The sequence below is a fragment of the Vicia villosa genome, linkage group LG4 (assembly GCF_029867415.1).
Source record: "Vicia villosa cultivar HV-30 ecotype Madison, WI linkage group LG4, Vvil1.0, whole genome shotgun sequence".
Taxonomy (NCBI): Eukaryota; Viridiplantae; Streptophyta; class Magnoliopsida; order Fabales; family Fabaceae; genus Vicia; species Vicia villosa.
In genome coordinates, this window is record NC_081183.1 from 177,494,060 (window position 1) to 177,512,384 (window position 18,325).

Genomic DNA, 18,325 nt, shown 5'->3' on the forward strand with positions numbered 1-18,325 from the left:
TTTAATAGGAGGGAACAAGGAGCAAAATTTAGAAGACAGGGTGTGGAGTATGCTCGTTGCATTGGGAAATGTTGCACTTGCCAGCAGCTATTCTCAAATAGCTATAGATATTCAGGTATCAAATGAAAAAAATATATACTTCTGAACAAATATGTGTCTGATATCTGACATGTGTCAGTATCTGACACTAACATGACACTAATATATTTATTTTTTTCAAATTATTATTAGTGTCAATGTCTACATCCTGATGTCTGTGTCTATACTTCAAAGCTTCTCAATATTGATGACAATGATTTTTATTGAAACTATTATGTGTTTTGTGAAAAATAGGATTCATTGAAGTCATCACCACCTGAAAACAAAGCGATGAAGATGGCAAACAGAGTAGGAATATTTGCAATGACAGTTATCTTCCTCTTATGTGCTTGCTCTGGTTATGCTGCATTTGGGTCCAAAACTCCAGGAAGCATCTTAATGGGCTCTGGATTTAAAGAGCCTTTTTGGCTTATTGATTTAGCCAATGTATTCCTTATTGTGCATTTGGTTGGGGCATATCAGGTATCATATACTATAGTACTTTTTCTATTATCTGATGTCTGACTAACACGTGTCAGTGTTTGATACGACACCGACTCATGTGATTATCTTTAAGTTTTTTATAAATTATTATCGGTATCAGCGTATCAGAGTGTCGTGTCTGATGTTTGCGTTTGTGCTTTTACAGGTAATAGTCCAACCTATTTTTTGTGTGGTTGAACTATTGGTTGGTAAAAGGTGGTCAGACTCAAGTTTCATAACTAGAGAATATCCAATTGGATTTGGCAAAATGAAGTTCAACTTAAATTTATTTAGGCTCATTTGGAGGACAATATTTGTGACAATAGTGACAGTTTTGGCTATGGCAATGCCCTTTTTCAATGAAATGCTTGGCCTTCTTGGAGCTATGGGGTATTGGCCATTAACAATATATTTTCCAACTCAGATGTATATTGCCAAACAAAAGATTAAGAGGCAAACATTCAAATGGGTTGGACTTCAAACTTTAAACTTTATTTTTATGATAGTGTCAATAGCTGCAGCAGGTGCTGCCATTCATGGCATGCATGAAGCTTTTCATAAGTACAAACCCTTTATGTATAAAGTGTAGATTAGGTTCTTATGTAGGTTTTAATCATGTACAAGCTTCAAAGATGAAATGTTCAATGGTAAATTATTACATTACAAAAGAGAAAGCGAATTTCAAATTATTTGTTTGATGTTATTCTATATGTTTAAAGTTTTGTTATTTTTTTGAAGTTACAAAAATATAAGTTGCATCTTGACAATAATGAAAAGAAATTAATTAAAATGAACCCAATGTGTAAAAGGATAAATAAAAAAGTTTTATAAATATTTATATTTATTGTGACAACACTAATCATCCGTAGAGAAATGCTAACAACATTCTCTTTTTAACACACTCTCTGACACTCATTTTTTTATTGGTTGAAACATGTGTGGGTCCTACTACTTTATGTGAGATTCCAAAGTGAAATACCCACACATATTTCAACCAATAAAAAAATGAGTTTTGGAGTCTTGAAAAGAGAGTGTTGTCAGCACTCCTCATCATTCGTATTAAGTATTAACACCGCCACCGGATCATCTTTTAAAAAATAAATATTAGGTTTCAACATACTTTTAATTCTGCAAATAAATCCCCTTTTATTTTTAGTCCTTGCAAATATATAAAATTTTACTTTTCATCTTTAGTATTTAGTTTTAGACCGAACAAAATTTGTTTATACTAAAATTAATCATTGTAATTTTCATTTTAGTCCTTATTTTGAGAGAAAAAAATTAAGTATTTTACATGTTATTAAAATCTGTTTCGACATCATCAACTTCATTATTGTTTCAAATTATCGATAGTGGACTTTATATATATTTTTGGCTTAATTGCAACTTTGGTTTCTTTATTTTATCTTTTTTTTTCGATTTTGATCCTTCCATTTTTAAAATTACGATTTTGTTCCCCTTTTGAATTTTTTGTTGAAAAAGAGACAAAAATATTGACAAATTTTGTAGAAAAAAGTAAAATAGAGAGACGAAAATTACACACAAAACTTAAAAAGAAGATTAAAATAGTGGTTTTTAAAATAATGAGATCAAAATTAAAAAAAAAAAAAGACAAAATAGAGGAACTAGGGATGACAATAGCTAAGGTCTGGGTAGGGTATTATAATACCCATTTTCATATCGCAATTTAAAAAAATTCTCATACTCGAGTCTATATCCACATGGACATCAACTTTTACACCTGTACCCGTATTCTACGGGTGGCTAAGTACCCATACATGTATTTGTTTACTCGCATTTCTTATAAAAAAATTATTTATCAATTGTAATTTACCATGTCATTTTTAATTTTTTAATATTATTTAAGAAAAATAAAAAATGACATTGTTGAGTTAAAAAATAAACGACAATTTTTATTAAAACAAATACAAATTTAATAGTGTTCGTACTTAATAAAATTGATAAACATCTATGTGTTTATAATAATAAAAGTAAAAATATACAAATATATATTATGTGGGTATAGGATGGGCTGGGTACTAAGGTACTTGTACTCGCATTCATACCCGCTTATTTTCGTGGGTAGTTACCCGTGCCCATACCTATACCCATTTTACGAATTTTTACCTTACTCGTTATAGGTGTTTTTTATCATAGAAGTGTTATTTTAAAAATTCTAGCTAAAGCATTTAACAAAGGATGATGGGAACAAGGGCAGGTCCGAGGGGTAGGCCCTACGGCCTCATTTATTTTATATTTATATGATTCTAATTAACTTAATTTTTTTTAATAAAAATTTTACATTATTTTTATACCAATTAAATAATAGAATCTATTAAAATTTATGATAATAACAACAATTTAGGATATGTATTGTATAATTGGTTAATTTAAAAATCGAGTCTGTCTTAGATTTTTAGAGATTCAGTATAGATTTATAATAATTTAATTGCGAAAAATATATTTTGTTATTGTTTAAACATAATTAATATTTTTATGTCCTTTTTAACCACGACATAATTGTGAATTTTTTTGAATCTTGGATAGTATTTTGTCTTATACACCTTCAAAGACGGACCTGTTAAAATAATAAGCTTTTAAGTTCTCTAAGTTTTTTAAAGAACTTTGGTGATGTTTATTCAATTATAGTCATTTAAATGAAAAGTACGATGTGTTGATTTTATTATTAATTAAAATAAAATATTAAATAAAATTGATTAGAATAATTTAATAATTTTACATTCTAAAAAAATTAAAATTAAAATATATTAATCTAAAATAAAAATATTTTTATGATATTAAAATATTTAATTTAAATTTTTATCTCACGTCTCAAGAGGTGTTGGGTCGGTTCTAATGGCAACTTTTTAGAAAAATGACTAAGTATGAAAACATTTGGTCGTCGGCACACTGCCTATGTCGATCGAGAGGTCTCAACTAGCGTAGTAAACATGGTTTTGAAGAATCTCAAAAACAGATCCACGAGATTAGGATTTCTCTTCAAAATATGTCCAAAATTTTGAAAAGGGTTTTCGACAAATGATTAGGTTTGACAAGTTCACCAAATATCTAGGACTTAGCATATTTTCTAAGTCTATGAGTCAGTTAAGAGCACCTCCAATGGTGCAACCCATATTTAGATTATTTTGTGGATCCCATTAAGCCACGTCATTTTAAAGCAACTCAATTAATTTTAACTCCAATGGTACAACTTTAAAGAACTCATATTAGGTCTTACAATTTTAACTCAATGGTGCAACCCACATTTAGGTTTTTTTAACATTATATTTTATTCATATTTAGTTTTATTATAAATTAAAATACTAATTTAAATCTTTTTAATAATATAAAATAAAAACAATAAATAAACAAATAAATAAAATTAAACTTAATTTTTTTATAACAATAATTAAAACTAACTTAAAACACATGACATATATAATTAAAAACGATAAAAATAAATAACATCACATAATTAGTAAAAATTAAACTTCATCATGCCAGTGTCCAAAGTGTTCCCAAATATACTCCACTAAATCTGCTTGAAGTTGTTGATGAACTTGTTTTTCACGAAGACATGTTCTTCTTTGTAGCCTTCTTGCGAGATTATGATGAGGACCATTAAATGTTCCATTTGTTGAAATGTCGTTATCCACATTATCATAAGCGTAACTAAAATCACCTCCATACATGTGTCTTTCATCTTCAACAATCATGTTATGTAATATGATGCAAGCATATATTGTATATTTTAGGGTTTTCTTGTGCCAAGCACGCGCTGGACCCCATATAATTGCAAATCGAGATTGAAGCACTCCAAATGCTCGCTCCACATCCTTTCTAGCTGATTCTTGATGTTGGGCAAACAATTTCCCCTTTTCTCCTTGAGGCATTAGAATGGTCTTGACAAATGTGGCCCACTCGGGATACATACCGTCAGCTAGATAAGACCCCATATTATATGGAGTTTCATTAATTATGTATTGTATTGTGGGCTTCAGTCCTTCCAAGACATTGTTAAATACGTTTGATTGGTTTAGTACGTTAATGTCATTGTTTGAACCTGCAATACCAAAAAATACATGCCAAATCCATAAATCTTGTGATGCCACTACTTCAAGCAGGTGGTCGACAAAACTGACATTTCCATGCAACTGGACAATTTTTCTATTCTCAATGCATACAATCAATGGAACCTAGCATACTTGGAAATCCACGTGCCTCCCCCCATTTATAAGAGATGATCAACATCATTTTTGTAAGAGATGTTTGTAAGAGATTATAACATTTATTAATTTATATGATTGAAATTATTTGTTTAAGTATAATTAACTTGCTATATTATTTATTTCTGAATGGAATCATTAATGTTATTAAAGCTTATATCATTATTTATTGAAATGTGGATTTATTTATTCAATTATTTATTTCCTTAGTTTTTTTTATTGAAATATCAGTAAATTATGGGCCCCATTAATTGGGAGGCCCCTTTGCAAAGGCACGGCTTGCATACCTCTTTTATCGGCCCTAGTTATACATTTATATTAGAAATCGAAAATATATTACTAAATGTAATTTAAAAAAGGTAGGTACCAAAAATATATTTTCGATTTTAAAAAAATGCTTTAAGAATTGCACATAAATTTTCTTTTCACCATAGCATAGAATAAGTAATCCTCAAATTTTTTATCACGGCCCATACTAAACACAATAACAAATTTTAGAATCAAAATCCTTATACAAACAAAAATCCTTAGGCAAATAGTATCTAAGTAGACTTAATAGCCATCTACAACAAAATATTGCCTTCCTCCATCCTAAAACTTAAACAATGTAAAAAATTTCATTCCACTTTACTATATTCTACCCCATTGCACTCGGCTTCTTTCAATTACAATGTATTCATTTCATAGTATACAAATGGGAAGGATTTGGTGACTTTGGGTGTTTGTAACTTTGGTGACTTTTCGCTTGTATTTCTCTAAATTAATTGTTCTCTTTCAATAAATAATATATTAAATCAGTCATTCATCTTTATAATGTCTAAAGTCACATAGCCACCCAAATAGTAAACTCACCTAATCCCTCTAAATTAATTGTTCACTCTCAATAAATAATACTCCCTTCGTCTCACAATGAGTAATTCATTTAAAATAAAGGGCCCGTTTATTTTGGCTTTCTTTAAAATAATTTTTATAATGTTACATAATTTTGTGAAAAACATATTTACAAAGAAATTTTTTATAAAAACTTCAAATGAAAATTTTGTTTGAATTTCATCAATTTATCGAAAAAAATTTAGATATCAAAATTTCAAAAAATCACTTAATTTTGAAGCTATTTCAAATAGATTTTCATAAAAATCAATTTTGAAATATAATTTTTTTTAAAATTGCGATTTTGACTAAGTGTTGGTCTTCAATAATATATGCTTATGTTATAGGATGTCAAAATTAGTGTTTCATTTTAGAAGAAATGAATATATAAAAACTTGTAATATTTAAAAAAATGATTTTGGAAAATCTATTTTAAAAAATACAAAGAAAAAATCTATTTTTTTAAAGCTGAAACAAACTGGCCCAAAATAGTGTCCTAAAATGAATGATTCATTTCAATTTCCAACATAATTTTTTCAATTTTACCCTCTAATTAATACAAATTTCATCATTCCCAATATATGATAAAAATATTATAGTAAAACCTTTATACACATTTTTTTAATCAACATAAAATAGTGAACTAAAACACTCATTATGAGACGGAAAGAATATATTTTAATCACTCAATAAATAATAATTTAATCGCTTGTTCATCTTTATAATGGTCTAAAGTCTCAAAGCCACCCCAATAGTGAACTCACCTAATCCAATCTCCTATACAAATAGCTTAAATTATTTTTTATTCCACCCGATTCATTTTATGATATCAACCTTACCCCACTCTAAATTTTTTATATTTCAACAAGATGATTTTTCAATATATCTCATAGATCTCTCACGCATTATCAAGTTGATAAAAATATCCTCGTACTTCTTTAGATGCAACTCCAAAAGTACCATTTTTTTTGTTTAACATTGTTTTATTTCGTAGATATATCTACGAAAGCTTTAAAACATATTAAATCTTGGAATTTTCCCATAATTTTATGACATATACGGAAGCGTGAGATTTTCCCAATTAATTGTGAAAATCTCAAATTAATTTCTCAATTAATTGATAAAATCTCAAATTAATTGAGAAAATCTCAAATGTAACGGAATATTCTATAGCTACGGAAGATTTTATAATAGAAACAACTCATTTTTTAAGCTTGTTGAATAATTAATGTATCTAATATATATTAATTATATACATCAATTATTTAATAAACCTATAAAAACTACACTTCTCTCATATAGTCTTATGTAAAGGAAGTTAGATCCTAATTCAACTAAAAATACTTAAAGAGTAAAATATTTTTAAAAAAAAAAAACTTAAAAAATCAATTTATCATAATAAAATAACTTTAAGAACTCTTATAATATAATTATGACTATAAAAACTAAGTTTAGATCTTTGGGTAATAACACCAGTGGCAGTGCGACTACTTCCATCTCCCGCTCCGCAGAGAGAAACGAAACCAACATCGAAAGATAACAATCAATAGCCATCCATACCCTCCTTCCTACATGCTTCCCCGTTTCTCTACCTACCTCCGCCACACTCCCTTCAACTACGCCATGGCACGTGCCGTCACGTGCGCCCATCACCCTCACTTCTATTCCGCATTCAACACCAACGATAACACCTTCCCTTCATGTCACCCTCCTCGACGTGTCTCCTTTCCCCTTTTCGATAACAGCGTCAAGAAGCAGCTGTCGCAACCGTTTCGCGGAGTCCGTGCAAACGCCGGCGGACGGAGGGAGTATCGGAAAGTCAGAAGCCGGACGCCGAAGAGTAAGCCGAAGGAGTTGGAACTCTCCGTCTCCATTTGCATTGAAGAAGATTTGCCAGATGATCCTGAAATCTTGGTTTGTGCTTTATAATTAATAATTAGTAATCAATCTCACTCTATTAGTTGCGTTAATCAAACAATTTTTCAGGAGGATTTTTACTAAGAGTTGTGTTATTTTGATAAACAAATTTTAGTGGATAGACACCGGAAACATGACATCGGCACTGACACGTCGACACCGATAAACACAATTTTTTTCTAGAGGTGTCGGTGTTATAGAGGTTAAAAATGGGTTGTGATATTTTTAGCATATTTGAATTGCTTAAACTATCTAAAATTCTCATTTGTTAAAGTGATGATAATAGGAATAATCACTTTAGAGGGTAATGTAAGAAATATATGCCAGTTGATGAGAAAAATGTTTTCATGCTCTGTTGCACTGTGCATACATAAATTCAGTCAAATTAGTCTTTGCTTTTATATATAGACAAGAGATACCAGGGATTAATGAGACTGGTTTCATATAGTTTAAGAAACTGTTTATTATTTTCATATTCTTTAGAGGCTAAATTGATATGCCAGTTCACAGTTCGACAGCATTAGTATGCATGCATTGAGTATATTCAACATGTAGATTCCATAGGACAGAGATGGCTGCAATGTCAATGACCTTCGATAGAGTCGGTAGTGAGATTAAGAATTTGGACATACTTGGATCACCCCTTATTTCAATGATGCCACTGTTGGCGTGGATTTTCATGGATAGAGTTCCCCAATTTACTTTGAATTCTCCTAAATTGACAAGCCAATCTTCCACTAAAATTAGATCCACACATCCCAAGTTCAAAAACAAAGAAATCTTGAACACATTTATAAACCCTGTAGTCACCTTTAACCCTTGACAGTAGCCTTGAGTGGATTTGCTCTGCTCATCAGCTAGTCTTACATTGTAAGATGGAGTTTCCTTTGTTTGCAGCCCTAAGTATTGAACCAAACGTGTGAAATGAAATTATGGCTTGCCAGTGTTATCAAATAGTGGCGGATAAACGTGGCGGTTTTTGGGCTTGCCGCAATGGTAAATATTGGTTGATATAGCGTTTTTTTTCCACCATAATCCGCTGTAACGGTGACGCAAAGCAGATGGCATGGCGAGATTTCGGCTCACCGTCATCCGCCTTCGACAACACTGTGGCTTGCACCACAGTCTATGAGAATCATCACATCTGTTTTTCCATTTCCCCTTCTAATTTCATGATTCTTAGAGGGGTTAGGCTGCTAGCAAAGCATTTGGAGAGTTCAAGACGTTTCATTTCCGGTTCTTCAACCTTTGGGTGGATCCCTTCGACGTCGTCTTTTTGCTCAATTTCACTTTCATCATTGAATTCTTCGTTTGCGCTTAGTCACCTGCAGACCATTTTCTGGGCAAAAATGACTTGGAACGAAGGGTGTGTTGCATTGCAAACAACTATTTTCTTGGATCCGTGTAAGATATTTTGGATATGGTAACTTAAGGATACTTTTTTACGCCAATTGTTGGAATTTCCCCAGGTTTAGGAATCTGATTTTGAAGAATTACCCATATTGGTTCATTCATCAATTATGGGTCGTCCTAAATTGTTTGGCTTCTACGTGATTGCTGTGTTATCTGAGACCCCGGTTCGAGCCACAATGCCTCCTTCTAAGTAGTAGAGGTAGTCGTTAGGATTTTGATTAGGATATCCATTTGATGTCATCTTATCCGCCAGGGCTGCATTGATATCATATCACATGCAATCTGCATTGTCGTGACCAATGCTTTCAGATTATGGGGACGGATGAGGTTACACAACAGGAACGTAATCCTGCCATGAAGTAACCCATAACCTAGGGCAGAGTAGATTTTCCAGCCTGAGCAACCAATACTCGAATTCTTGGATGTAATCATTCAAGTTCCCTTTCTGTTGAATAGATGCGTGACGCTTGTAAAAACCATTCCACGACCAATATCGCTAAAGCAACAAACCAAAGCTTCAGTAAAATCTTGCCAAGACATATTGGTAGGTCTAGATCCTTGATGCCAAAAAAATGGAACCAATGAACAACAGGCAAATGAAAGCGAGGCAAAGTTTCTCCGAGTCTGTGATTCTTTGTACCTCATAGTTTTTCTGCACCTGCTATCCGTCCCAAAGGATCATTGCCATCCAAGGTTGGTAATTTCACCTTGTTGACCCAAGATTGTGGATGGGGCGCTTGTCCTCCTTGTCATCTCGAAAGAGGTCATTAGTCTTGTTGCTGTTATGGATCTCTAAAAAACCACCATCATCTTCAGTTTTTTGCTTTTTGTGAGCTCTAAAAGCAATCTTGTAATCTACTTCAGTTAGAGATTCATCACCGCAGATGGTTGTGCTCATCAACCACCGTTTCCAAGGAATTCATTATGTTTTCTATGGTGCTGACCATCATGGTGGCAGTTCGGACCAGTTGTTAGGTCACTGACAGTGAAAATGATTGAGGAAAGGGAATTACCCGTCCTTGGGGTTTTATTGATTGAAAAGAAAGAATTATTAGCCTACTCTCTTCCACAGGATAAAACCAATCACAAAGATAGATATTAATGTTAGTTCATTCCCTTTATTATATAGGGAAGAAGGGCAACCATACTAACGCAACCATACTAACTAATCCTAACTAACCTAACAACCTAACAACTTAACTGACTTGGAATTTACTGCCTCTAACACATCAATTCTTACCGGCTGTGTTTCCTTTATTCCTCCTATGCTAAAGTAACTAACCAGAGCTTCAATGTGATCTTGCCATGCCTAAGTACAAGCTTTAGTGGCTTGATGTTTTTATCGGTTATGCTACTGCAACAATTTTGAGAATTGAAAAGAGGATAATAAGAGCAACAAGCTAGAGATAATATAGATTTATCTTAAACGTATAAGTCTTATTCATTTGTGAAAAAAAGAAGATAATAATAAGAATGTGCTATTGCTAATGGCTATAATAATTTGAAGCTTGAAATAGGGTGACATTATTTGTTTGACTAGATTGAAGTCATGTCTGTGAGAGATGAACACTAGAGGCTTCCATTCTAAGTTTGTTACAAAGTAGATTTGGACTTATATAGATATCCTATTCGTACACCATAAAGCTATCATAACCTACTACACCTAGTCATAACTAAAAGTAAGTTATATCATAACCTACTGCACCTAGTCATAACTAAAAGTTAGTTATGCTGAGGTAGCAATGGAAGTTAGAGGAAACTTCTATAGGAATCTTCCAGGATATATGAAGGCATATCTAACTCTGAGTTGTTGGGGAGTTCGGAGAGTACCGATGGACACCACATATCCACCCAAAACCTTAAGGCAGTGGGTGCATGGGTCCTTTCTCATATATATATATATATATATTCAACATTTTCTTCATTTCTAGTCGAGGTGGAACTTAATCACTCACACTTGAATTTAACAATCTCCTCTACAAGTGTAAGCCACCCACATCACTAGCCTTGATCCATACAAGGATCCCACTTCTGCTCCCCTGCCGAGCCTAACCATGACTCTAATACCATTTGTTGGAAAAGATACCAATTAAAACACTTTATACAATTATACAAGATCAACAAATGATTATTCCAGGATCATACTTTTCTCACACTATAATAATAACAATGAAACAATAAGAATACAAAAAAAATGAATGAGAATACAAAAAATGATTATTACAATCTCACCATCACAAATGGTGGTTGTGGTTGTATGCTTTTGATTTTTCTCTCAAAGACTTTCACTTCGATGATACTATAAATAATACAAAGTATGCTTTTATAGCCAATGCATGCAACAAATAGATGCCTATAATATAAGGGGGAGTTTTCTCTTTTTCTTTCCATCGGCTTACAAAAAGTTTTCCTTTAATTTCATTTACTATCTGTTATAGTGTTTACTAATTCTTTTTCTCTTCTTCCAAAGAGGAAACCCATCAATGTGATACATGTAGAATCTTCCTCTATTCAGGATTGATGAGTTTCCTCTTTAGAAGGAGAAATAAGAAGGATTAAACACTATCATAAATAGTAAATGAAATTAAAGTACGGAATAACTTTTAGTAAACTAATAGAAAGAAAAAAAAGACAATTTCTCCTTATATTATAGCCATCTATTTGTTGCATGCATTGACTATAAAAACATACTTTCTTTCATTTATAATATCATCCTAGTGAAAGTCTTTTGAAAGAAAAACCAAAAGAGTATTTAACCACCATTTTGTGTTGGCGAGATTGTAATAAATACAATCAATTTTTGTATATTCATTCATTTACAAAAAGACGATATTCTTGTTGTTCTATTGTCATTCTTATAGTGTGAGAAAAATACTCATCTGGTGGCTTTGTATTAGGTGTTTTAATTGATATCTTTCCCAACAATGTTGAGGTGGCAATGGAAGCCTCTAGTGTATATCTCTCATAATGGGAAATTGAGGTGGCAATGGAAGCCTCTAGTGTACATCTCTCATAATGTGAAATAGTTTGTGGGAACTTGAATTATTATTGTTAATTTACATTCATCTAATGCTTTTTTTGTTTTGTTTTTGTTTTAAAGAACAAAATATTTATATCTGAATTCTACATTATTCATTCTTTTTTGGGTCTTTGTTTTTACGGTGTGCAGAATATTGCAGAGTTGCTTCGTCTAAATGTTCCAATGGCAATGAAACTGGCATTTGATGGTTTGAAAGGCTCTGAGTATAAAACAAGAGATACTGCTATAGATGATGTTGGTGGATTTCAAAGTGTTGAGTTATCCGTGCTTCTTTGCAATGATGAGTTTATACGAAAACTTAATAAGGAGTGGAGAGATGAAGATCATGCTACCGATGTTCTCTCAATGTCACAACATATACCTGGACTCGACGTTCCTATTGTAAGAATTGCAATTTCTATCTCATAATCATAAGTATAAAACCTTACAACTTAAATGGAATGCTGATTGATAAGTGCTTGATGAATTCCTTTGTTTGCAGCTTATGTTGGGGGATATTGTAATTTCTCTTGAGACAGCGGCAAGACAAGCAGAGGACAGAGGGCACACTCTTCTCGACGAGATCCGTATCCTCATGGTTGGTCTCGATATTCTGACTATTTTATGTCCTGAGTTGAAATTTTATTCAGTTTTTTTCTTTATTTTCATTAAGAAAAGTTTGTACTTCAAACTAACCCTTTGAAATATGTGTTGTTAACTATAAATCTTGAAATAGAGTTCTCTGGGCATTTCAAAAGGGAGAAAATAAAAGTCAAGTAACAACACCGACAGCTATCAAATGCACACACTTAAAAACAGAGAAGGTCTGCATTGCATTACAAGAATCTATGCACCGAGTGCTAAAGTATTAAACTTACTCGTGTAGAAATAAATTGTTGGTTGAAATGAAACTTGAGATGCATAAGGTGGAAAGTGAAATAATACACTGTCTTTCTTATATTCTAACATTGTTTATGTTGTGTGAAGCACAATTAGTTACTCCTCTGTTCCAAAGTAAGTGTCATTTTACTTTCTCAATGCAACATAAATTAGTTTATTCCAATTTTACCCCAAAATTAATATTGTGTGCATGACTTTGAATTCATTATATTTCACTATGCATTTATGTCATTTGTTAAAAGCCAGTAGTTAATGGTCACAGGTTTGTAAAATTGTTTTACTTATTCATTCATTTGTTACTTTTCTTAATCTATGAAGGAACCTTAAATCACACTTATACGACACTTATTTTGGATTGGAGGGAGTAGTTCATATTTATTCTTTTTGTAGGTCCATGGCTTGTTACATCTTTTGGGATTTGATCATGAAATAAGCGAAGAGGCTGAAGTAGAAATGGAAAAAGAAGAGGAACTCCTTTTAAAGAGTCTTGATTGGAAAGGAAAAGGGCTAATAAAGAGTGCATATGAGACGGAAACAAATTCAAATTCTCACCAAAACAGTTCAGATGGTAATTGTAATTTTTTTGCTAGCATGCACTAACATTTGTGAACTTGTATGATATTTTGGGTTTACTTGCTTCCCTCTCATTCAAGTAACCCTCTTTGCACAAAAAGTACGTGGGCAAGTAATCTTATAGATGAATTGTCAAAAGACAGGAAGAAAGAAGGCGGTCTTAGATTTTACAAACCAAAGTTCAGCCATATATTCTGTGACATGGATGGTAAGAGCACTGCGAAACATACTCTTTACATTTTCCATTATCCTTTTATCGGGTTTTAATAGAATCCTGTATGATATTATATAAAGGAACATTGCTAAACAGCAAAAGTCAAATTTCTACTTCAACTGTCAAGGCTTTGAGAGAGGCCTCAGCAAGGGGTGTGAAAATTGTGATAGCCACGGGAAAAGTAAGATATTATAGAGCCATGATTTTTCAAGATACCATGAGCTATTATTATATATTGGCTAATGCATGTCAATCATTGGTTGCTGCTACTTCTATATATGTTAATAATTTTTCTAATATAAATTTAGACATTCATATGGTTGAATACATGATCTGATCATTAGTTTTATTCCTTGAACATTGGTAATTAGGCTCGTCCAGCTGTTATAGATATTTTTAAGAGTGTGGATTTAGCCGGAAAAGATGGCATTGTTTCAGAATTTTCTCCAGGGGTTTTCGTACAGGTAATTCTCTGTGCCTTTCAATTATGTTAAACCTGAAAGCATTTGTTTGTATATTAAGAATTTTGTATACATGTTTTATATGCTAATTGCTAATCAATATTCTTCAAAATTTACCTTGAATAGTTATGCTATCTCAATCTCATTAAAAATAGCTGAACAATAGAGTTTCAAAAAATTTTAAGTATATTCAGTGAAGATATTTTTTGACAAGTAAGATGCATGCCTTTACTACGAGAAGTTTTTATTTTTTGACAGATACTATTAGTTTGCTTTTCAATAAACTAAGGCTAGCATTGTATTGTTTGACTGAATGACCAATAAAATATCGTTTCTGATTTTAATTTTGCTTACAACTATCCCACTTCATAGTTTCTTCTATGTTTTATGATGCTGTTATTACCCTGTGCCTTATATTCCTTAAACCATATGATTCCAGGGATTGCTTGTTTATGGTAGACAAGGTCGGGAAATATATAGGAGTAACTTAGATCCAAACGTCTGTAGAGAGGTAATCTCTTTAATCCTCCCTTTTCATTTTTTCGTAACAACTTTTCCTTCAAAAGTAATGACAAATACTTAATTGGATTTCGACATGTCCTTTACTTTTTTGTCCTTTGACTTAATTGCAAAGGTTTGCTGTGGCTTTGTTTACCACTTTATTTCCCTATTGCTTATGAAAGATTATGGTTGTGTTATCGTTTAAACCCTAAACCAAACTCTGACCTCTGAAGCATGGGTACTTGTAAAAGGGTAAAGCACCCACCCGTACTGGGTATGTATTCGATATGGTGCGCGTATGGATTTGTGGTACTCCATTTTTTCTCATTATTCTTTTGCTGTTACTGACCGTAGCTTTCTCCTATATATAAATATAATAAAAATATAATAAAATAACTTACAAATTTCTTTGTCAGTGGTAACCAACCCCAAGTTTTGACTTTTTTAATTTTTATTGTGATGTTTTGTTGTGAATTGAACAATTTAGATTTCTCATTTATACTATAAAAAAACTTCATGTTCTTATTGAAAAGCCTGTACCTTAATTTTAAACTTTCATACTTCGTACTCGTACCGGTATCTATGCATCCCTCACCCTCCCTCAATAACCACCTTAAGTTCATCGACTACAAAGTTTCAAATTCTGCTCTCTTTTTACCCAATGAAAAAGAAACTGTTTCTATCCAGCTCACTTGCATGGATATGTGGAAATCGATTTTCTATCCCAATTATCTACATAACAAAAAGATGTAGGGTTTCAGATTTCAAGCCTAAATGTGTAATTACTTCGGAATTTAATTATTTTGCGGGAAGGTTCTTGGAACATATATAAGAATTGTATTTCTTGTATGCAGGCATGTCTTTACTCTTTGGAGAATAAGGTTCCACTTATTGCATTTTGTGAAGGCCGCTGCTTAACACTTTTTGATGACCCACTTGTCGATTCACTTCATACAATATACCGTGAACCAAAGGTACCTTATTTTCGGGATCCTATATGTTTGCTTGTATTCTACTATGCTATTTTCTTTTTGCCTTAGACAAAAATATTTTTCAGGCTGAGATCATCCCTTCTGTTGAACATCTTCTGGCATCTGCAGACATACAGGTATTCACTGGGACAAATTCTTGTTCCCTCAATTATAGTATAATTTGCAATTATAATTATCACTTGGGATATCTTCCTAATGACTACATTTGGTTCTACAGAAAATGATCTTCTTAGGCACTCGCCAGAATGTGGCAGATACAATACGTCCATACTGGTCAGATGCAACAAGCGGTCGCGCCAGTGTTGTTCAAGCTGTGCCAGACATGCTGGAAATTGTACCCTTGGGAACATCTAAAGGGAAAAGTGTAAAAGTACTACTGGATCACTTGGGAGTTACTGCTACCGAGGTACAATGAACATCTATTCAACTCTAACATTTATTTCATTGTTTTTTTGCCCCAAACTCTGAAAGTAAGATTGTTATCTTACCTATAGAGTTGTACCATATTTGAGTTAACTTCCATCCTCACATTTCTTCATTCCAAATTTATGATGTGCAGATAATGGCTATTGGTGATGGGGAAAATGATGTGGAGATGCTTGAGCTGGCTTCTTTAGGTATTGCACTCAGTAATGGATCAGAGAAGTCTAAAGCTGTGGCTGACGTAATTGGTTTAAGCAACGATGAAGATGGTGTAGCCGACGCCATCTACCGATATGCATTCTAAGCAGCTGAAGGCTACTACAATGATTGCAATCACTTTCTATAGGGGTGTGAGTTTATACCCATATTATTTTTTGTTCCCATTTATATTCCTTCACAAAAAGTTAAAGATGAAGGAAATATACTATCATCTCATTTATTTTAGTCATAAAAATCTGTAACCAATTATTCTTTCAATTTGGTAGAATACATCGAAAACAATACAAATTCAACTTTACTATCATAAGGTGACGATAACATAACAATTGCATAAAATTATAGTTTGAATGATGGATTTGTAAGTGCACATGAGATTGTGGTAACTCAAAAGGTGTTGCCAAGAGAACATGAAAAAGGGTGATTGAGCAACTGTTTGATATCGGTTCAATATTGAATTCAAACTGCAAGCAATCCCAAAATTGTTCGGAAAAAAACTGAAATACATATAATCAAACCTTTAGAAAAGGAGGTTACTCACGAAACTTATAAGTCCGGAAAACAAAAAGTAACTGTTCGAATGTAATCTTATAAATTTTTATAGATGATTAAATTCTTAAACCTCTCGTTCAAGATTCAATATCATATTTTCTTAAATTCTCTCAAAAATTATTTTCTTATTTAATTATTTTGTGTGATAACAATCAAATTGTATTTCAACATCATAAATTTGATAATTATTGTAAAGAAGATACATAGAACAATAAAACAAAGAAGTGTATATGTTCTTTTAAATTGTGCGGGTACCACACAACAAACAAATATTTGAAAATCTATTATGTTGTTTGGTAACCATATATTAGAATGCAAGTTCGTCAATCATCCTATTGTCTTTAGTTTAGATTGTGATGAAAAGGAAATTGTTGTTGAGATGACAATGAACATGATTCAATTCGAAAACATATTTACGAATTTGAAACGAAAAAGACAGGATAATGTCTCAAGCATTAAACAAATTTATAATGTTTGACACATAAATAACAAGGCAAACAAGTTTATAATGTTTGACACATAAATAACAAGGCAATAAGGAGCCCAAGATCTGAAGTGCGGCATTTATTGAAATTGTTGGATGAACATCATTATGTTTTTAAGTATAAAGTGCGTGAAGATGAAAAATCTGTTTGAGGTTTTTTTTTTTAATGCATCTTGAATCCATGAAGTTGTTTAACATATTTCTCAATGTATTGATAATTGATTCAACATATATGACAAACAAATACAAAATACGCCTGCTTAAAATTGTTGATGATACTTCTACAAATATAACATATGCAACTAGCTTTGCTTTTTTGAAATGTGAAAAATGAGGATAATGTTAGGTAGGCTCTATAAACGTGTCACAATGAAAATATGCTACTGACGATTGTCACTAATTACAATACTTCACTTATGAGTTCTATTGCAAAAATATTTTCTATATCATATGATTTATTGTGTCGTTATCACATAACAAAATATATGAGATATAAAACCAAGAGAATCTTGGTAAACAAACAAATCAAGGGTGAGGACCAAAAAACGGTCAAACCTATACAAATATTACAATCCATAATGGAAGCGTGAAATAGTGTAATCAACTCTTCAAATAGTGTAATCAATTCTTCTACTAAGGAGTATTATGTTAATTCTGCCATGCAAGAGAAAATGATCTGGTTAGACATCTTGTCAACACCATCACAACCACCACACAAAGTTGAATAAGCTCATTTTAGATTGAAGAAATGGTTGGAAGATATTAAGAGTGAATTATGAAAGAGTTGGAAAGTAATGCACAATATAATTGTACTACAGCACAATAAGATACAAACATCCTTTGGTCAAAGTATTCACAGTTAGAGCGTAATTTGAGGGAAAAAATTGTATTCACAGTTTGTTTGGTAGTATATCTTGTTCCGGATTGAATTTTATTTATCATGGAGTTATGTGAGTAGAGAAAATTATTTCAGATAGCTCTAAGTGTGGTAGTACACTTAAAA

At 32.1% G+C, this 18,325-nt stretch overlaps 1 protein-coding gene and 1 pseudogene across 1 annotated transcript; one reads left to right on the forward strand and one right to left on the reverse strand.

Moving 5' to 3' along the window:
* Window positions 1-4,046: 4,046 nt before the first annotated feature.
* The window catches only part of LOC131598388 (uncharacterized), a 57,893-nt pseudogene continuing 43,614 nt past the window's right edge, over window positions 4,047-18,325 (reverse strand).
* LOC131596113 (endoribonuclease YBEY, chloroplastic-like) lies at window positions 7,114-16,874 on the forward strand. Its single transcript, XM_058868685.1, has 12 exons — window positions 7,114-7,571; window positions 12,157-12,408; window positions 12,509-12,604; window positions 13,297-13,474; window positions 13,619-13,687; window positions 13,774-13,874; window positions 14,065-14,157; window positions 14,594-14,665; window positions 15,510-15,629; window positions 15,713-15,763; window positions 15,865-16,053; window positions 16,207-16,874. The coding sequence occupies exons 1-12, from the start codon at window positions 7,230-7,232 to the stop codon at window positions 16,372-16,374; spliced, it is 1,731 nt and encodes a 576-aa protein (XP_058724668.1). The 5' UTR covers window positions 7,114-7,229; the 3' UTR covers window positions 16,375-16,874.

Coding starts and splice junctions, on each gene's coding strand:
- LOC131596113 (XM_058868685.1), top strand. CDS start 7,230: ATGCTTCCCCGTTTCTCTACCTACCTCCGCCACACTCCCTTCAACTAC. Junction 7,572..12,156: donor CAGATGATCCTGAAATCTTG/GTTTGTGCTTTA, acceptor TACGGTGTGCAG/AATATTGCAGAGTTGCTTCG. Junction 13,875..14,064: donor TTGTGATAGCCACGGGAAAA/GTAAGATATTAT, acceptor ATTGGTAATTAG/GCTCGTCCAGCTGTTATAGA.